Genomic DNA, 22,535 nt, shown 5'->3' with positions numbered 1-22,535 from the left:
CATACCAACGGAAAGCACAACAAATCACTACCAACTTTTACGTCTGATAGTGGTATTGTACGGCCGCTTCGATGAATAGTAATTACCTCCCCTATCGATGATCTTCTGTTAGGAGGCGCGAAGAGCATCAGCAAGTACATACAATTGATAAATATGTTCAAAAATATATTTTAGTAAATAAAAATAAAATGTAGTACAAATATACGTAAATGTAACTCTTGTTTGTGAGTAGTTACGTTAGGTATGTTTGGTGATTATTGTTGGTCAATCTGATATGTAACACTACAGTGTTTACCGGGTTTATCCTGTAGTTTTGACTACAACGTGCACATGTTCAATAATATGGCTACCAAACGAAAACATGTGGTTGCTGCATCCGAGGAAATTATTGATAACTCGGTAAGCGTAAATCTTTGACCAGTGCTTGTCCACGTTAAATATAGCAGTGTGTATTTTTCAACTGATAGATAGTTTCGTGGTCGTCTGTAGCGGAACAGAACGTAAAATTGAGAACATTCTTGAGATATTTGAAAACATACAGCGATTGAATTGTGATGACTTTATTAGGACGATATAATATCTTTACGGCTAGTTTATTTCTGAAGTCAAAGACTATGTTATAGCATGGTGCGGAAGTGTGTGTTGCAATAGTTTTCTGGTAATAAGATCATAATGACATAATCAGAGGCTGATGTCGACGACGACGATGATGATAATTGTCATGTTGGCGATGAAAACATACGGATCATTTAATTAAGACCCGAAACGAAAGCATGTTTTGTTAATGTTGTGTGAACTTGATCAAATGTAACTTCAAAACGCATTGTTGTTTTAATGCTCAATAGCATGTTTAAATCGTCACGTTGAAGTTTTTGCAACTCTACGTTTTTCACGTGTATACCCTTTATTCAACAATGATATTTGCTGAAATACTTGATTCAGGTTTATCACTGATTTGAAATCACTATAATAATCTCTGATTAAAAGTACTGATTTGACATCCACTACCCCAAGCAACCCATTCTTTTCATAAGAAGCAACTAACAGGATCCGGAGGTCAGCCTCGCTGACTGGGTTGACACATGTCATTGTTTCCCAGTTGAGTAGATGTGTTGATCACTGGATTGTCAGGTCCAGACTCGCTTATTGACAGACAGAAATATTGATATATTTAATGATACAGTTAACAAATGTTATTAATTTTAGAGTTTCAATGTACCATGATATGTTTGAACATGTTGAATATAAACATGATGATAAAAGTGAGTGGTAAAATATTTGGGGCAAAAAGCAGAATAGTATTTCAACTGCCAATTCTAAGTGAATTAATATATTGTGAGATAACATCTATATACTTTTCAATTTTCATATAATCTGTGTTTACGACAAAGAGTTTGCAGTTTTTGTCACTCAAACGAAGTTACAGAACACTAGAGGTTTTCTTCATGAAACATATGACTTGTTCAGCTTGTTCAGACTATAGCTAATCTGCTGTGGGTATCCCTTACTTGTTTTGAGAGGTATGTTTTGTCAAGGTAAAATGGAGGTACATAAACTGTGTTTTTCATAATGAATTGAAGTTGTGAATAGTTTCATTTCTTTCACATTTATACATTATTAAGAACTGATATAACAGATGCATGTGCATTTGGCCTACTCATTGAATGAAGCTAGCGTCACATCCCCCAGCCGTGCTTTGTCTTTACATTCAGACTGACCTTCTGAAGAAAGATGCTTCTGATGAGGTTGCCGATGGACGAGATGATGAAGGGTTCTCTGATACCACCGACTCTGAAGAAAGTGTATACTCTGGGTTGGAGGATGAAGAGGACACTTCAGATGAAGAATCTGAGGACAAGGTCGGTTGGAGGCATCATTTTGGTCATCATTGCCAATAAATCAATTACCTGATTGTCCAGGTTGTTATATGTTCAGATATGTATTTCATGGTTTTTTCGCAGACATTAATGTTGCAGGCAATGAAATGTAAAAGAGGGATTTTCCTGGAGACAAATGACATATTAAAGATTTTTATCAAATATTGATTGAAAATGTATCTGTGCCATGACCAAATTTGAAAAATGTCTTGACATTTCGGATGACAATATTTCAGACTCCATTTTGCAAGTCAACAGTTCTGAAACCAATTTATAATCAAATCTGGAATATGTATGCTTTCGAACAAATTGTTATTTGATTGCTTTATCTTTTTGTACTGAAGACATATTCCACAAGGTGCACCATGTAAGTCTGTTGAATAATAAGGATCTCTTTAAGTGTTGCCACAATTACACTATGTACACTATTTTGAGAAACAAGTGCCTCTTTGTTGCACACCATCATCCATGATGTTGTTATTTGTGTTCAGAGTGATGAAGAGGAGGAGGGAGACAGTGATGGAGCTGAAAGCAGCGAAGATGTAGCAGAAACTCCCAAAGACGAGACAGAGATGTCCCCAGGCATCAGCACCGCATCGACCAGTGAAGTTGTTCAAACAAATGAATATGAACATGATTCATCCGATGAAGAGGTAGGCAGACATCTTGTTAAGCTCATCATTGGGACAAATGCATCTCCATGTGTTGTGGTTTAGTGAGTTGAGGATGGACCTTAGACAGCGGGGACCCATGTGACCCCTTCCTCTTGTAAACTTATTCTGATTCCAATTTCCATTTGATCTTGACTTTAACTGATGCTGCTGGTTTGACTGTTTACCACCTGTTTACATCTAAAACATGTTTAAAAGTTGCAACTGATTTTCATGAAAAATTATGTTGTAGGATATACGCAACACAGTGGGCAATATCCCCATGGAATGGTACAGAGAATATCCACACATTGGCTATGACATTTTAGGCCGGCGTCTGATAAAGCCAAAAAAGGGAGACGAACTTGATGAATTCCTGAACAAAGTTGACGATCCTAATTACTGGTATGTACTTGATGAATTCCTGAACAAAATCTAAAATGTCTGCCCGCTTTAAAGAAGGCTACTATGAAATGGTAAACATTGTGTGAAAGTTTCATGTTTTGATATGTTCTGATTTAATTTATTTGTTAAATCCCACTTTCAGCATTACTTCCGCAGTTTGATACTAGTCTGTAAATAATCAGTTCTTGACTAGTGATTTAGATCATTAGCACTGCTTCACTCATTTGAGATGTGATGAAATTCAATTAACAAGGTCACTGAGACTGACCCCAGATCCATTGTAATCTGTTACAATCCACAAAGGCTATTCAGAACAGAATGTTTCATTAAAAGTAGATAAAAGCAGATAACAATAAATTGTGTTCATACCATTACGGCAGACAAAATATATGTTTATGATGTGGAAATGGTGTGATTATGTCTGATGTGATTGTTATTTTCAGGAGGACTGTTACCAACAAGCTGACAGGGCAGAATGTTGTGTTGAGCAAGGAGGATCTAGAGCTGATCAACAATATACAGAGGAGTCGCAATCCCATGGGGTCTGAGACCATGTTCCAGGTGGGAAGATATATGTTGTAAACCTATGGGGTCTGAGACCATGTTCCAGGTGGGGAGATATATGTTCCCATGGGGTAATCCCATGGGGTGTGAGACCATGTTCCAGGTGGGGAGATATATGTTGTAATCCCATGGGGTGTGAGACCATGTTCCAGGTGGGGAGATATATGTTGTAATCCCATGGGGTGTGTGAGACCATGTTCCAGGTGGGGTTCCAGGTGAGGGAGATATATGTTGTAATCCCATGGGGTGTGAGACCATGTTCAGGTGGGGAGATATATGTTGTAATCCCATGGGGTGTGAGACCATGTTCCAGGTAGGGAGATATATGTTGTAATCCCATGGGGTGTGAGACCATGTTCCAGGTGGGGAGATATATGTTGTAATCCCATGGGGTGTGAGACCATGTTCCAGGTGGGGAGATATATGTTGTAATCCCATGGGGTGTGAGACCATGTTCCAGGTGGGGAGATATATGTTGTAATCCCATGGGGTGTGAGACCATGTTCCAGGTGGGGAGATATATGTTGTAATCCCATGGGGTGTGAGACCATGTTCCAGGTGGGGAGATATATGTTGTAATCCCATGGGGTGTGAGACCATGTTCCAGGTGGGGAGATATATGTTGTAATCCCATGGGGTCTGAGACCATGTTCCAGGTGGGGAGATATATATGGGGTTGAGACCAATCCCATGGGGATATATGTTGTAATCCCATGGGGTGTGAGACCATGTTCCAGGTGGGGAGATATATGTTGTAACAATACGGGAATCTTGTTGATATTGCAGCCATGGATTGAGTACTTTACCAACGAGACGATGATCCACCCTGTGACTGCCCATCCAGCACAGAAGAGAAGCTTTATACCATCCAAGTGGGAGAAGTTGAAAGTAGGTTGTCAGAAGTCTTCATTAGTCTTTGCTTGCTAAAGTCATTAAAGTAAACACTCCATTTGCCACTGAACCTTCATTTAGTATAGTTGGTATGCTGGCAAACCTTATGGTCAACATGATGTACGTACAGTCTGCAGTCTAGTTAGATTAACTGTCTCTTGCTGTGACTGATTACAGTGTCTGATGTATGCGATGTATGTGCAGGTAGGTCAGATGGTCCATGCTATCAAGATGGGTTGGATGAAGCCACCAAAGGTCCCTGACAGTGATGAGGAAGAACAGGAGGAACCAGAGGAAGAGCACCCAAATTACTTCAACATATGGAAGGATGATGAAGAGGTGAAGCCATCTTGTATATACTGCTCACTAGAAAAAAGGGAACATCATCTTTGTATATATATACTACTCACTTGGATAAATATACTACTTGCTGGAAACAGGAAACAGTATACTTTATATGCTACTCTTTAGAATTAAAGGTACAGCATCCTTTATGTAATTCTCACTAGATATAAACAAATGATGAAGAGGAAGCATCCCTGTGTAATATACTAATTGTTGTGATGGTCTGACAGGAATGTTGTATGGTGTGATGGGAGGGGTGAATGGTGTGATGGGAGGGGTGAATGATGTGATGGGAGGGGTGAATGGTGTGATGGGAGGGTGAATGGTATGATGGGAGGGGTAGGAGAGTGTTGCAGGACATGCTGATAAGAGGGATGAATGGGGTGATGGGAGGGGTGAATGGGGTGATGGGAGGGTTAAATTGTGTAATTGGAGGGCGAATGGTATGATGGGAGGGGTAGGAGAGTGTTGCAGGACATGCTGACAAGAGGGGTTAATGGGGTGATGGGAGGGTTGAATGGTATGATGGAAGGGGTGAGTGGTGTGATGGGAGGGGTGAATGGTGTGATGGGAGGGGTGAATGGTGTGATAAGAGGGGTGAATGATGTGATGAGTGGGTGAATGATGTGATTGGAGGGATGAATGATGTGATGAGTGAGTTAATGATGTGATGGGAGGGGTGAATGGTATGATGGGAGGGGTGAATGGTGTGATAAGAGGGGTGAATGATGTGATGAGTGGGTGAATGATGTGATTGGAGGGATGAATGATGTGATGAGTGAGTTAGTTAATGATGTGATGGGAGGGGTGAATGGTATGATGGGAGGGTGAATGGTGTGATGGGAGGGATGAATGGTATGATGGGAGGGATGAATGATGTGATGGATGGTGTGATGGGAGTGGCGAATGGTGTGATGGGAGGGGTGAATGGTGTGATGGGAGGGGTGAATGGTGTGATAAGAGGGGTGAATGATGTGATGAGTGGGTGAATGATGTGATTGGAGGGATGAATGATGTGATGAGTGAGTTAATGATGTGATGGGAGGGGTGAATGGTATGATGGGAGGGGTGAATGGTGTGATGGGAGGGATGAATGGTATGATGGGAGGGATGAATGATGTGATGGATGGTGTGATAGGAGTGGCGAATGGTGTGATGGGAGAGGGTGAATGATGTGATGGGAGAGGGTGAATGGTGTGATGGGAGGGATGAATGATGTGATGGGAGGGTGAATGGTGTGATGGGAGGGGTGAATGGTGTGATGGGAGGGGTGAATGGTGTGATGGGAGGGATGAATGATGTGATGGATGGTGTGTTGGGAGAGGATGAATGGTATGATGGGAGGGATGAATGGTATGATGGGAGGGATGAATGGTGTGATGGGAGGGGTGAATGGTATGATGGGAGGGATGAATGGTGTGATGAGAGGGATAAATGATGTGATGGATGGTGTGATGGGAGGGGTGAATGGTGTGATGGGAGAGATGAATGATGTGATGGATGGTGTGATGGGAGGGGTGAATGGTGTGATTGGAGGGGTGAATGGTGTGATGGGAGGGATGAATGATTGATGTGATGGATGGTGTGATGGGAGGGGTGAATGGTGTGATGGGAGGGGTGATGGGAGGGGTGAATGAAGTGATGGGAGGGATGAATGGTATGATGGGAGGGGTGGATGAAGTGACGTGAGGGGTGGATGGTGTGATGGGAGGGGTGAATGGTGTGATGGGAGGGGTGAATGGTGTGATGGGAGGGGTAGGAGAGTGTTGCAGGACATGCTTAGAGGATGGTATGTCATGAGAGGATTGTATGATTGTATGAAATCGTTCCATGATGAGATGGTTAAATGGTACGATGATTGCTACAGCCTGAGATTACGAGACGGTACCGACAGCACATCCCTGCCCCCAAGATGTCCCTGCCTGGCCATGAGGAGTCGTACAACCCACCCTCAGAATACCTGCTGATGGAGGAAGAGGTGAGGAGGACATTTAGTGTCGTGGTGGGGTAGATCATTGTATGTTATGGAAATTTTATTACCTTTTTCTGAAAACTACCAGTGATGTGATCATTTTGGACAAACAGAGCTGGATGGCCGATCTGGTTAAATGTATGGCATTGTACAATTTTATACTTTAATTTCAGAAAGTCTGTTGAGCTAACCATTTCCGGGACCGATTATTGAATTGATATCAACTTGTAGGACTGATGAAAGTGAAAGCAGTGTGGTCACCAGACCATTAAGTAGCTAGTGTAAACCACGTTAAATCTCTTCATCACTACTTGACCTGTTACCATGGATATAGTATGGTTTCTGTCAACCTGTTACCATGGTTATAGGATTGTTTCTGTCAACCTGTTACCATGGATATAGGATGGTTTCTGTCAACTTGTTACCATGGTTATAGGATGGTTTCTGTCAACTTGTTACCATGGTCATAATGTGGTTTCTGTCGACCCGTTACCATGGTTGTAGGATGGTTTCTGTCGACCCGTTACCATGGTTATAGGATGGCTTCTGTCAACTTGTTACCATGGTTATAGGATGGTTTCTGTCAACCTGTTACCATGCTTATAAGATGGTTTCTGTCAACCTGTTATCATGGTTGTAGGATGGTTCCTGTCAAAGTGTTACCATGGTTATAGGATGGTTTCTGTCAACCCTATCATGTTTCAGGAGAAAAAATGGAAAGAGCAGGAACCAGAAGATAGAAGATTAAAATTTTTGCCCCAAAAGTATTCTTCCCTGCGACTGGTCCCTGGCTACTCCAAGTTCATCCAGGAAAGGTTCGAGCGATGCCTGGATCTGTACCTGTGTCCGCGCCAGAAGAAGATCAGGGTGAGTTCATCTTGGTTGTGTTATCATCAGCAGGTTTTGTACCCTCTATGTTGCTCGATCATTGATAAGGGCTGTGGGCAAGGCTTGATCCCCAACATTGCTACTTTGTGTGTAGTTCCCCTCCCCCACATGGGTTTCCAGCTCCCCTCCCCTCATGGGTTTCCAGCTCCCCTCCCCCGCATGGATTTCCACCTCCCCTACCCCGCATGGGTTTCCAGCTCCCCTCCCCCACATCGGTTTCCAGCTCGCCTCCCTTGTGGGGTTTCCAGCTCCCTTCCCCCACATGGGTTTCCAGCTCGCCTCCCTTGTGGGGTTTCCAGTTCCCTCTCCCTTGTGGGGTTTCCAGCTCCCCTCCCCACATGGGTTTCCAGCTCCCTCCCCACATGGGTTTCTAGCTCCCTCCCCACATGGGTTTCCAGCTCCCCCTCCCTTTTGGGGTTTGCAGCTCCCTCCCCACATGGGTTTCTAGCTCCCTCCCTTGTGGGGTTTCCAGCTCCCTCCCCCACATGGGTTTCCAGTTCCCCTCCCTTGTGGGGTTTGCAGCTCCCCTCCCCCACATGGGTTTCCAGCTCCCTCCCCCACATGGGTTTCCAGCTCCCCTCCCCACATGGGTTTCTAGCTCCCCTCCCCCACATGGGTTCCCAGCTCCCCTCCCTTGTGGGGTTTCCAGCTCCCCTCCCCCACATGTGTCTCCAGCTCCCCTCCCTTTTGGGGTTTGCAGCTCCCCTCCCCCACATGGGTTTCCACCTCGCCTCCCTTGTGGGGTTTCCAGCTCCCCTCCCCACATGGGTTTCCACCTCAAGCCTCCCCTTGTGGGGTTTCCAGCTCCCCTCCCCACATGTGTTTCCAGCTCCCTCCCTTGTGGGGTTTCCAGCTCCCTCCCCACATGGGTTTCCAGCTCCCTCCCCACATGGGTTTCTAGCTCCCCTCCCCAACATGGGTTTCTAGCTCCTCCCTTGTGGGGTTTCCAGCTCCCCTCCCCACATGGGTTTCTAGCTCCCTCCCTTGTGGGGTTTCCAGCTCCCTCCCCATGGGTTTCCAGTTCCTCCCCTTGTGGGGTTTGCAGCTCCTCTCCCACATGGGTTTCCAGCTCCCTCTCCCTTGTGGGGTTTCCAGCTCCTCCCCCCACATGGGTTTCTAGCTCCCTTCCCCACATGGGTTCCCAGCTCCCTCCCTTTTGGGGTTTCCAGCTCCCTCCCCACATGGGTTTCCAGCTCCCCTCCCCCACATGGGTTTCCAGCTCCCTCCCACATGGGTTTCCAGTTCCCTCCCCACATGGGTTTCCAGCTCCCTCCCTTTTGGGGTTTCCAGCTCCTTCCCCATGGGTTTCCAGCTCCCCTCCCACATGGGTTTGCAACTCCCCTCCCCACATGGGTTTGCAGCTCCCTCCCATGGGTTTCTAGCTCCCTCCCCCACATGGGTTTCCAGCTCCTCCCTTGGGGGATTCCAGCTCCCCTCCCCACTTGGGTTTCCTCCCCTCCCCACATGGGTTCCCAGCTCCTCCCTTTTGGGGTTTTGCAGCTCCCTCCCCACATGGGTTTCTAGCTCCCTCCCTTGTGGGTTCCAGCTCCCTCCCACATGTGTTTCCAGCTCCCTCCCTTTTGGGGTTTGCCTCTCCTCTCCCCACATGGGTTTCCAGCTCCCTCCCTTTGGGGTTTCCCTCCCTTGTGGGGTTTCAGCTCCCTCCCCACATGGGTTTCCACCTCCCTCCCATGGGTTTCCAGCTCCTCCCCACATGGGTTTCCACCTCCCTCCCCTTGTGGGGTTCCAGCTCCCTCCCCACATGTGTTTCCACCTCCTCCCTTCTGGGGTTTGCAGCTCCCCTCCCCCACATGGGTTTCCAGCTCCCCTCCCTTTTGGGGTTTCCAGCTCCCTCCCTTGTGGGGTTTCCAGCTCCCCTCCCCACATGGTTCCCAGCTCCCCTTCTCCCCACATGGGTTTTCCAGCTCCCTCCCACATGGGGTTTCCAGCTCCTCCCCTTGTGGGGTTCCAGCTCCCTCCCCACATGGGTTCCCAGCTCCCTCCCACATGGGTTTCCAGCTCCCCTCCCCATTGGGGTTTCCAGCTCCTCCCTTGTGGGGTTTCCAGCCCCTTCCCACATGGGTTTCCAGCTCCCCTCCCTTTTGGGGTTTCCAGCTCCTTCCCCACATGGTTTCCAGTTTCCCTCCCCCCCATGGGTTTGCAGCTCCCTCCCACATGGGTTTCCAGCTCCCCCTCCCCTTGGGTTTCCAGCTCCCTCCCCACATGGGTTTCTAGCTCCCTTCCCACATGGGTTTCCAGCTCCCTCCCTTGTGGGGTTTGCAGCTCCTCCCCCACATGGGTTTCTCCCTCCCTTGTGTGGGTTTCCAGCTCCCCCCCCATGGGTTTCCACCTCAGCCTCCAGCTCCCTTCCCCACATGGGTTTCAGCTCCCCTTCCCCACATGGGTTTCACCTCCCTTCCAAACATGGGTTTCCAGCTCCCCTCCCCACATGGGTTTCCAGCTCCCTCCCCCACATGGGTTTCCCCTCCCTTCCCCCGCAAGATGGGGTTTCCCAGCTCCCTCCCCATGGGTTTCCAGCCCCTTCCCCACATGGCTTTCCCAGCTCCCCTTCCCCAGGTTTCTACCTCCCCTCCCCAACATGGGTTTCTAGCTCCCTTCCCCACATGGGTTTCCAGCTCCCCTTCCCCGCATGGGTTTCCAGCTCCCCTTCCCCGCATGGGTTTCCAGCTCCCCTCCCCCACATGGGTTTCTAGCTCCCTGACCGCCTCCTTGGTGTAGTGGTTAGAGCGTCTGCCCGGAAAGCGGAAGGTCGTGGGTTCGATCCCTGACCGCGTCTACCAAAAGACGTTTAAGTATGGTACTTGTTGGTCCCTGCCTGGCGCTCGGCATTAATGGGTACAACAAGGACTGGTCGGCTCGGGGTCAGTATAATGTGTCTGAGTGGGGTATTCATGCTTCACTGCGGCATGGTATCTCAGTGGGCTAGCACTATAAAACCAGCTTCAGTCTGGGCTAGTACAAGCAGCCACATACACATACATACACATGCATGCATATGATCACATATTCTCAAGCATGACGTTAAACCCATTCACCTCACCTCACCTTCTAGCTCCTTCCCCTTTCCAGCCCCTTCCCCTCGCATGGGTTTCAGCCCCACCCACATCAGCTCCCCTTCCCCAGCTCCCCTTCCCCTTCCCATGGGTTTCCAGCTCCCTCCCCTCCCTTCCCCACATGGGTTTCCAGCTCCTCCCACATTTCAGCCCCCTTCCCCACATGGGTTTCCACCTCCCTCCCACCTGCATGGGTTCCAGCTCCTCCTTCCCACATGCTTTCCTCCCTTCCCCACATGGGTTTCCAGCTCCCTTCCCCCACATGTTCCACCTGCATGGGTTTCTCCCCTTCCATGGGTTTCCAGCTCCCCTCCCCACATGGTTTCCACCTCCCTCCCCGCATGGGTTTCCAGCTCCTCCTTCCCCACATGGTTTCATGGGTTTCCACATTTCCAGCTCCCCTTCCCCACATGGGTTTCCAGCTCCTCCCACCTCCCCACATGGGTTTCCACCCCTCTCCCCATGGGTTGGGTCCCTTCCCCCATATGCACATGGGTTTCCCAGCCTCCACCTCCTCCTCCCACATGGGTTTCCAGCTCCCTCCTTCCCCACATGGATTCCAGCTCCTTCCCCACATGGATTCCTCCCTCCCCACATGGGTTTCCAGCTCCTCTCCCATGGGTTCCACCTCCCTCCCCTGGTTTCCACCTCCCTCCTGCTTGGGTTTCCAGCTCCATCCCCTGGGGTTTCCACACTCCTCTCCTTCCTCACATGGGTTTCCAGCTCCCTTCCCACATGGGTTTCCCACATTGGTTTCTACCATTGGTTTCCACTTCCCCACATGGGTTTCCAGCTCCCTCCCCACATGGGTTTCCAGCCTCCTCCTCCCACACCACCTCCCTCCCCTGCATGGGTTTCCAGCTCCACCCCCTGCATGGGTTTCCAGCTCCCCTCCCCCACATGGGTTTCCAGCTCCCATCCCCTGCATGGGTTTCCAGCTCCCCTTCCCCACATGGATTTCCACCTCCCCTTCCCGACATTGGTTTCTACCTCCCCTCCCCTGCATGGGTTTCCAGCTCCCCTTCCCCACATGGATTTCCACCTCCCCTTCCCCACATGGATTTCCAGCTCCCCTCCCCCACATGGGTTTCCAGCCTTCCTCCTCCGCATGGGTTTCCACCTCCCCTCCCCTGCTTGGGTTTCCAGCTCCACTCCCCTGCATGGGTTTCCAGCTCCCCTACACCACATGGGTTTGCAGCTCTCCTTCCTCACATGGGTTTCCAGCTCCCCTTCCCCACATGGATTTCCACCTCCCCTTCCTCACATGGGTTTCCAGCTCCCCTTCCTCACATGGATTTCCACCTCCCCTTCCTCACATGGGTTTCCAGCTCCCCTTCCTCACATGGGTTTCCAGCTCCCCTTCCTCACATGGGTTTCCACCTCCCTTCCCCCACATGGGTTTCCATGGAGCTGCTGTTGGTCTTGTTGGTGTTTATTTGTTGAGTGTATACTAGATTTTAAATCTTTTCTAATTCGAGGTAGTACAAGGATTTTGTTGTATTTTCAGATGAATGTAAACCCTGAAGACCTGATCCCCAAACTTCCCAAACCGAAAGAACTGCAGCCATTCCCCACTACACAGTCCATGGTAAGTACAACCTTCTGAAACTGATGTTGTCAGACATTGAGGTCAAACATAAGTACTGCATTGTCTCCAAGGTATATATTGCCTCCCACATCAAGCTGACTCTCGGAGTTTTAACTGAAATCACTGGTCAAAGTTAAACAGAATTCACTCACTCACTAACTGCAAGTCTCATAGTGGAACCAATAGATACATAGGATTGCTGTTAGAACTCCAAAGGTGAATATTCGTAAGCACTTGTTTAGAAAACAGTTAATGCTTTGGTGCTTTTCAGGCAGACATTTCATCTTTGTTATGTAAGAACTGTTTTCAATACTTTTGTGTTTTTCGAGCTGTGAATGTAAACCAGTTCGTTTACATAATGTGTGCTTGCCATTTTAATTTTTATGTTTCCATGCATAACAAAAATGTATTGAAATATAATAAGTAAGTGGACAGTAATAACTTGGTTGATTGATCAGTTATTAGTTAACGAGCCTGACAATCAGGTACCTGTGGGAAATCTGTGTGTACAAGTGTTGTTATTTGTGTCTCTACAGATCTACAAGGGACACGAGGGTATTGTAAGGTGCATCTCCGTAGAACCAAGCGGTCAGTGGCTGGCATCAGGTGTGTAGTGACCTCCATCTTTCATTGTCTACCTGTGTATCTACCTAAATCTACATCTACCTTTGTGTACCTGAGTATCCACCTATATCACCATCTTCCATTGTCTACCTGTATGAGCTTACCTAAGTCTACATCTACCTTTGTCTACCTGAGTATCCACCTATATCACCATCTTCCATTGTCTACCTGTATGAGCTTACCCAAGTCTACATCTACCTTTGTCTACCTGAGTATCCACCTATATCACCATCTTCCATTGTCAACCTGTATGAGCTTACCTAAGTCTACATCTATCTTTGTCTACCTGAGTATCCACCTATATCACCATCTTCCATTGTCTACCTGTATGAGCTTACCTAAGTCTACATCTACCATTGTCTACCTGAGTATCCACCTATATCACCATCTTCCATTGTCTACCTGTATGAGCTTACCTAAGTCTACATCTATCTTTGTCTACCTGAGTATCCACCTATATCACCATCTTCCATTGTCAACCTGTATGAGCTTACCTAAGTCTACATCTACCTTTGTCTACCTGAGTATCCACCTATATCACCATCTTCCATTGTCTACCTGTATGAGCTTACCTAAGTCTACATCTACCTTTGTCTACCTGAGTATCCACCTATATCACCATCTTCCATTGTCAACCTGTATGAGCTTACCTAAGTCTACATCTACCTTTGTCTACCTGAGTATCCACCTATATCACCATCTTCCATTGTCTACCTGTATGAGCTTACCTAAGTCTACATCTACCTTTGTCTACCTGAGTATCCACCTATATCACCATCTTCCATTGTCAACCTGTATGAGCTTACCTAAGTCTACATCTACCTTTGTCTACCTGAGTATCCACCTATATCACCATCTTCCATTGTCTACCTGTATGAGCTTACCTAAGTCTACATCTATCTTTGTCTACCTGAGTATCCACCTATATCACCATCTTCCATTGTCTACCTGTATGAGCTTACCTAAGTCTACATCTACCTTTGTCTACCTGAGTATCCACCTATATCACCATCTTCCATTGTCTACCTGTATGAGCTTACCTAAGTCTACATCTACCTTTGTCTACCTGAGTATCCACCTATATCACCATCTTCCATTGTCTACCTGTATGAGCTTACCTAAGTCTACATCTATCTTTGTCTACCTGAGTATCCACCTATATCACCATCTTCCATTGTCTACCTGTATGAGCTTACCTAAGTCTACATCTATCTTTGTCTACCTGAGTATCCACCTATATCACCATCTTCCATTGTCTACCTGTATGAGCTTACCTAAGTCTACATCTATCTTTGTCTACCTGAGTATCCACCTATATCACCATCTTCCATTGTCTACCTGTATGAGCTTACCTAAGTCTACATCTACCTTTGTCTACCTGAGTATCCACCTATATCACCATCTTCCATTGTCTACCTGTATGAGCTTACCTAAGTCTACATCTATCTTTGTCTACCTGAGTATCCACCTATATCACCATCTTCCATTGTCAACCTGTATGAGCTTACCTAAGTCTACATCTATCTTTGTCTACCTGAGTATCCACCTATATCACCATCTTCCATTGTCTACCTGTATGAGCTTACCTAAGTCTACATCTATCTTTGTCTACCTGAGTATCCACCTATATCACCATCTTCCATTGTCTACCTGTATGAGCTTACCTAAGTCTACATCAGCCATTGTGAAACTATCTGTCCACACCACCTAAATCATTCTATCTGCATGTATCAGTATTGCCAAAACCTGTGCAAATACTGGACTATGTTGTTACCTGTTACTATGTTGTACCCTATTTTGTCACCCTTTATTGCTACTTGACTATGTCACCCGTGAAGGTCCGGGTTAGAATGAACCTTCAGTAACCCATGCTTGTCGTAAGAGGCAACTAACGGAATCGGGTGGTCAGGCTCGCTGACTTGGTTGACACATGTCATCGGTTCCCAATTGCACAGATCGATGCCCATGCTGTTGATCACTGGATTGTCTGGTCCAGACACGATTATTTACAGACAGCCGCCATATAGCTGGAATATTGCTGAGTGTGGCGTAAAACTAAACTCACTCACTCACTCACTTGACTATGTTGTACCTGAAGTTGTCACCTTCTTCTTCCGCTGCTGCAGGATGTGATGATGCGACGGTGCGGTTGTGGGAGGTTGCGACTGGCAGGTGTATGAAGACGTTGCATATGGGGGAGAAAGTGAAGAGTCTCGCCTGGAACCCCAACCCTGCTCTCTGTCTGGTCGCTGTTGTCCTGTAAGTAAACCCTCGTGGAACACATTATATCATGTCATACTTACCTGTCATATTTACCTGTCAGTGTTACCAGTTAGTTTTACCTGGAAGGTGAATTATCTAACACCTGAACACTGATGATGGCCAAGTTCATTCTAGTCTCATTATTTTGAAGTATCACATTTTTATTTTTATTTTTATTTTCTATTTTTCACGAGCATGTCTAAATTATGGGATCATTAGCAGTGAGTATACCTGTAGCTGGGCAGCGTAAAACCATTCACGCTAATTGTGTGAATAATTAAGTTGTCATTTATAGTGGCCATGAATTCAAGGTGTTCATGGAAGTCATTGACTGTCATTTATGTTGTGTGTTGACTAAGGTCATTTATTGACAATATCTATAGCATATTCGTTACCATGGTCACAAAACCCTGCTTACAGAGAGAAGAGCGTGGTTGTGGTGAACCCAGGCTTGGGGGACAAGCTGATGGTGTCCAACACTGACATAGTCATATCAGCCTTCCAGCCCCCCAACGAGGAATCAGCAGGTAAACAGACCCTCTTGTCTCCTCACTGAGCGTGAATGATCTGTGCTGGTCCACCCTGGGGATAGTCAGGGTCAGAATGTGTCCCCAGAGATCTGTGCAGGTCCACCCCGGGGATAGTCAGGGTCAGAATGTGTCCCCAGAGATCTGTGCTGGTCCACCCCCAGAGATAGTCAGGGTCAGAATGTGTCCCCAGAGATTTGTGCTGGTCCACCCCCAGAGATAGTCAGGGTCAGAATGTGTCCCCAGAGATCTGTGCTGGTCCACCCCCAGAGATAGTCAGGGTCGGAATGGGTCCCCAGAGATCTGTGCTGGTCCACCCCGAGAGATCGTCCGGGTCAGAATGGGTCCCCAGAGATCTGTGCTGGTCCACCGCCAGGGATAGTCAGGGTTAGAATGGGTCCCCAGAGATCTGTGCTGGTCCACCCCCATGGATAGTCAGGGTCAGAATGGGTCCCCAGATATCTGTGATGGTCCACCCCCAGGGATAGTCAGGGTTAGAATGGGTCCCCAGAGATCTGTGCTGGTCCACCCCCATGGATAGTCCATATCAGAATGGATCCCCTGTGATTGGTCCACAATCTGTGTCAGTCAACCCCTTGGAATTCCTTTGCAGGTGTTAATCAATTGCTATACAGGTGTCAATTGATTGCTGTACAGGTGTCCGTTAATTGTTGTACAGGTGTTCATTGATTGCTGTACTTGTGTTCATTGATTGCTGTACTTGTGTTCATTGATTGCGCTTTGCCATAGGCAAGAAGGTTCCAGTGGATTGGGAGGTGTGTACAGGCAAAGATCATCAGAACGGCTTCCGACTCAGGATAAAACATCCAAAGGTAGGGTGAAGAACAATATAATATCAGATCTTTTACTGCAGGGACCACCTTTGACTGACTCTGTCATCAAAGGGATGCAACTCCGAGTTGGGTCCCTTGGGACAACAGAAGTCTTTGTTCATTTGTACCAACCCTGGTTCATTTGCATTGTGTTTCAATGTTTGAAGGCAACATACCCTTGTTCCACAGGTTTTACCAAATTGGGAATTGTCTGAGATCTGCATTGGCTTCCAGCAATATTACTCACTCACTCACTTTACTTCGATACCATACCTCCCTTGAAAGTCGCATGTAAACCATCAGCCAGTCAGTACAGAGCCTTCTAAATCTCAGTTTTACAGGTCATGTTTGATTGACCTTGATATTGCTTGAAAATTGCTAACAGAGGCATTAAGCCATTTTCACTGATCACAGATGGAAGTTGATTGATTGGCTAATTGTTGTTTCTGTTGGTGACAGGAAGTGTCGTATGTGACATGGCACGGCAAGGGAGATTACCTCGCCACTGTGATGCCAAAGGGAGACAGCATGTCAGTCCTCATTCACCAGCTGTCCAAGAGGAGGTCACAGGTACGTGGTAGAGTTAGTCACAGGTAAGTGGTAGAGTTAGTCACAGGTACGGGGTAGAGTTAGTCACAGGTACGAGGTAGAGTTAGTCACAGGTACTGGGTAGAGTTAGTAACAGGTACGGGGTAGAGTTAGTAACAGGTACAGGGTAGAGTTAGTCACAGGTAAGTGGTAGAGTTAGTCACAGGTACGAAGGTAGAGTTAGTAACAGGTACGGGGTAGAGTTAGTCACAGGTACAGGGTAGAGTTAATCATAGGTAGAGTTAGTCACAGGTACGAGGTAGAGTTAGTCACAGGTACGGGGTAGAGTTAGTAACAGGTACGGGGTAGAGCTAGTAACAGGTACGGGGTAGAGTTAGTAACAGGTACGGGGTAGAGTTAGTCACAGGTAAGTGGTAGAGTTAGTCACAGGTAGGGGGTAGAGTTAGTCACAGGTAAGTGGTAGAGTTAGTCACAGGTAAGTGGTAGAGTTGGTCACAGGTACGGGGTAAAGTTAGTCACAGGTACGGGGTAGAGTTAGTCACAGGTAAGTGGTAGTAGGTAACTTAGCAGGTCATAGGTATGTGAGTGTGCGACCAGTCAGCCTAATCATTGTCTTCTCTTTTGCAGAATCCATTTACCAAGTCTAAAGGTTTGGTGCAGCGAGTCGTCTTCCATCCTTTACGTCCGTATCTGTTTGTTGCTGTAAGTAACACGCATCTTCACACATCTAACATGCAGGTTGTCAGGCTTATTTATACCGGTTTATGGACGTCAACAGATGAGTTGAAACATTTAAAAAAACTAGACAATAAAATAGGAAAATGAAATGGAACAACTATGCTGTCTGTCTGTCTTTTGGGCTGTCCAGTGATATGAAGATGACTAACCGTGACCTAACAGAAACATTATTGAGTTAGATGTTAAGCGATGTTCTGATGTTGTGACAGACCCAGCGCTACGTCGTGTGTACAATCTCCTGAAGCAGGAACTCACCAAGAAGCTGATGACCAACTGTAAATGGGTGTCAAGTATGGCCGTACATGCTGGAGGTAGGGACTTCACAAAGCTCCTTATAACTTTCTCAGTTTTCTGCTTTACATACCCAGTGAGTAATGATTTTTATTTGGGTTTGTTTGGATTAAATCACACTGCTTAGTGGGACAGAACCACTCACCTTACCACTCACAACATGTAGGGAAAGAAAGTCTAATTTGATTGAATATTTATGATGGCATTTATAGGTCATTAGTTGGATTTTCTTGAAAATGTATTTTGATGTGGTCTCTGAAAGCATTTCTTCATAACAATGTTAATCCAAGCAAGGTTTGGCGGTAAGTCTCCCCACCATGGGGAATACATCTCCAGCAGCCATGTGAACCTGTACTTGCTGATGTATTCGATGGACATTGGTTTATCATACCCAGACACCATCAATCACTGGATAGTACGGTCCAGACGTCATTATTTACATGACTATTGATGAATGATGACTGTCCTTTCACATCCTATTTTTGTTACAGGGGACAATGTGATAGTCGGCAGCTACGACTGTAGGTTGAGTTGGTTTGACCTTGACCTTTCCACAAAACCCTACAACACTCTCAGGTCAGTCTTCCCATGCTTGATGGTACTATGTTTTGAAACAGTGTAATTCTATTTCACAAGGGCTGTGGAAAGTTTATTCTGTTTCAAATGTTTATCCAATTAAGAGAGAGAGAATGATGAATGCTGCTTAGAGTACACTTTGTTACCAAAAGGATTAATGATTAGAAAGCACACTGCCCTATCCATCCTGCTATGTGATGCTCTGATTGGTCAGATCTTCGTTTAGCTCAAGTATGATGTGGTTTGGATAGGATTGCTCTGTTGCTTGGACAATGGTTAGATTAAGATTGAAATACTCAGCATGGTTAGAAATGTAAGTCCTGAACTGTTACAATATATTTCCCCTTCCAGACATCACAAGAAGGCCATCCGCCAGGTGTGTTACCATAGGAAGTACCCGCTGTTTGCCTCCGCCTCTGATGATGGGTCTGTCATCGTCTGTCATGGAATGGTCTACAAGTAAGTACTTGGGAGTGGGCCATCTCTACGTTTTGTGTGGGACATTTATGCAAATCTAGGAATGTGTCTGACAATATAATGAGGATATACATTCATATACAATAACCAAGTAGCCTCTGATTACACTCTAGTAAGAGATAAGGACTATCCTCAAATAGAAATGAGGATATATATTCATATACAATCACCAAGGAGACTCTGATTATGATCCTTGTTATGAAACTTGAGGATAGTCCGTAATCATGACACATTTCTTTACCATGCATTCATCATAATCCAGCCACCCTAGCTACCTTTGAGTGATTTAAAAAATAAATAAAACTGTTTCTTGAATCTGTGGAGCTTAATAAAAGTAGTTCGTTACCTTATTCGCTTATCACTGAGTACCATGAGTATTGGGTTGCATCGCATCTGTCATCATGGTCATAGAACTAAATACCAAGAGTGTAGTTATAGTGCTGATGCTGTTCGGAGCGGCCAGCCTGTTCATTTACTGTGTAGTATGATACTCAGCCTGGATGTCAGATGTTTGACCTACTGTTTCAGTGACCTGCTGCAGAATCCCCTGATAGTGCCCGTGAAAGTGTTGAAGGGTCATGTGACTACTGGTGGACTAAGTGTATTGGACTGTGAGTTCCACCCCACACAGCCCTGGGTGTTCTCTAGTGGAGCAGACGCCACGATCAGACTCTACACATGATCCATTTTGAAACAGGGTCCATCTTAGCACAATACACCTCAACATATGATTCAGCTGTTCAAATGATCCATCTCAACCTGACACAGCTCTACATGTGATCCATCTCAACCTGACACAGCTCTACATATGATGCATCTCAACCTGATACAGCTCTACATGTAATCCATCTCAACCTGATGCAGCTCTCCATGTGATCCATCTCAACCTGATACAGCTCTACATGTGATCCATTTCAACCTGATACAGCTTTACGTGTGATCCATTTGGACATATAGTCCATCTTGCGTCCATGGTGCCCATTTGAACAAAACATTTCAAGTGTCAAGCAATATAGATACTGTGTGATCATTCTACCAGAATGAATGTGCAAGAAGCTGCTTTGTTCTGACTAGATTCCTCACCGCCAGGACTCAGCCATGGTGATGACTGGCAGAATACAGCTTCCTGGGGCTGTCCATGACTGTGGAATATGAATAGGTCATTGTCAAGACTTTGTATAAATAGGTGTACATACATGTAACAAAATTAAATATGGATGTCCAGAGATTTTGTTTGGCTTTATTAGAGAGTTAAGTTACCACCCTTGATTATCCAGAGGATCCATTCTTGTGGACCCACATTCCACCGTACCATTGTTTTGAGTCTGATTTGACAGCTTTTCCACATATTTCAAATCAGACTACTCCAGAAACTGAGTAAAGTGATGAATGGAGTTACCATCATGAGGTCCATTCCAAAAACAAAGTTTTGCTCCCTCAATACGCCAACATGCCATATCCCTGAAATACAGTTGATAGTACCATACATTCCAACTGCCACATATTGGCCAGTGAGGAAGATTTACACAAAATACTTCAGTGAGGACTCTTTTACTTTCATAAATCACAGAAATGATAGCACTTATACCTTCAAAGATCTCAGGACATTGCTGCTGACATCGTCAACCGAGGAGACCAAGTAAACATTAGTTTTTATTTTACTGCTATACTCTCAGTGCACCCATTCATGTTGCCTGGCCTGAAAGTGAAGTTCATTTCAACAGTGACTTCCTGGAACATTTCATTTCATGCTCAAGGATTCATGATCCAAGAATATCCTACAGAATAAAAACAGAAAACAATCAAAGAAAAACTTAAGCTTTTAATAATAAACAACAAATGAAACAATACTGACGATTACATCAATAAATTTCACAAAACTGTAAACTGAAACAACATAACAATTCATCAACTCGGAATACTATCCATCAAAACTTGGCATAATACTGATTTCTCAACAGAGAGTTATACTTTTAAACAAGAGCACAGTTAACACATTGACAGCAAATATTTCTCCGGTCTCCCGGATGAGTATTCACAACGCCATACGGATATACTTGAAGGAACTTGCTGGGTTTGTTTGAGGTACTGAGATATATGAGAAGACCACAGTCTGATACAGTGTGTATCAACCTGTGTGATGTGAGACACAGTGTGTATCCCACCCAGTGTAACACAAGATACAGTGTGTATCCCACCCTGTATGGAGTGAGATACAGTGTGTATCCCACCCTGTATGACGGGAGATACAGTATGTATCCCACCCTAGGTGAAGTGAGATACAGTATGTATCCCACCCTGTATGACGGGAGATACAGTGTGTATCCCACCCTCTGTGAAGTGAGATACAGTATGTATCCCACCCTGTATGACGGGAGATACAGTATGTATCCCACCCTAGGTGAAGTGAGATACAGTGTGTATCCCACCCTAGGTGAAGTGAGATACAGTGTGTATCCCACCCTGTATGACGGGAGATACAGTGTGTATCCCACCCTAGGTGAAGTGAGATACAGTGTGTATCCCACCCTAGGTGAAGTGAGATACAGTATGTATCCCACCCTGTATGACGGGAGATACAGTGTGTATCCCACCCTAGGTGAAGTGAGATACAGTGTGTATCCCACCCTGTATGACGGGAGATACAGTATGTATCCCACCCTAGGTGAAGTGAGATACAGTATGTATCCCACCCTGTATATACCATCTGTGATGACAAGTAACTAAGACATTAAGTGTCCATGTTGTAACCCATCAAACAAGTTTAGAGTTGTCTGCCCTTGTGTACAAATCACTGATAGGTCACAAGCTCTTATGAACACATTTTTGGCAAAGTAAGAATTTGGCATGAACAGTTGACCAGAGATACATAACAGCTGATACATGACATACAATCAAAGAGCCTTGTTAGGTAATTTGTCACTCAATCCAAACAGGGTTTCTTATAGTTCATCTCAAACACCCGCGACTCCTGTGGAATCTACAGTTTCCTTTTAGAAGACAGATTGAACACATGGGTGAATCTTTTCTTGTCATATCAGTGACACTGCTCTGAATGGACTAAACAACAAAATAGACTGGTTATTTCTAGTGTTGGGAATTAGTTAAAATCTCATAATTGATGACTGCTTCATAACAACCAATCAATGATCGAAAATAATTGGTTTGTGTCATTTATGAAATTTGTTAATGCACACAAAAAATAAGGGGAAAAAACGTAGTATTTGGGGGGGGGGGGCGAAATTTCACATCGTTAAAGGATGACTAGTATGTTAGGAACATAAATTTCTTTGAGTCTTTAAGATAAATTCAATCATGACTTGGAACGAGCTTGGAGTGCTGATGAAATGTAACAGACAAAACCAACCTTGTGAAAAATATTGTTAATGAAAACAAGTGTTCCA

General features: G+C 45.6%; 1 protein-coding gene across 1 annotated transcript; it reads left to right on the top strand.

Moving 5' to 3' along the window:
• The first annotated feature begins 306 nt into the window (after nt 1-306).
• LOC124259697 (ribosome biogenesis protein bop1-A-like) lies at nt 307-20,355 on the top strand. Its single transcript, XM_046693888.1, is given in 21 exon segments — nt 307-399; nt 1,713-1,859; nt 2,369-2,530; nt 2,781-2,932; nt 3,376-3,493; nt 4,283-4,384; nt 4,592-4,726; nt 6,600-6,710; nt 7,410-7,571; nt 12,174-12,254; nt 12,791-12,860; nt 15,005-15,137; nt 15,561-15,667; nt 16,418-16,500; nt 16,960-17,070; nt 17,677-17,751; nt 17,997-18,006; nt 18,009-18,098; nt 18,570-18,654; nt 19,006-19,113; nt 19,660-20,355. Coding segments are annotated over 21 exon segments (2,265 nt in total). The 5' UTR covers nt 307-330; the 3' UTR covers nt 19,814-20,355.
• The last annotated feature ends 2,180 nt before the right edge of the window (nt 20,356-22,535 follow it).

The sequence above is a fragment of the Haliotis rubra genome, unplaced genomic scaffold (genome assembly GCF_003918875.1).
Source record: "Haliotis rubra isolate DU_JTF1 unplaced genomic scaffold, ASM391887v1 Scf733, whole genome shotgun sequence".
NCBI lineage: Eukaryota > Metazoa > Mollusca > Gastropoda > Lepetellida > Haliotidae > Haliotis > Haliotis rubra.
Note: the sequence above shows the minus strand (reverse complement) of the source record. Positions and strands in the feature narration are given on the sequence as shown.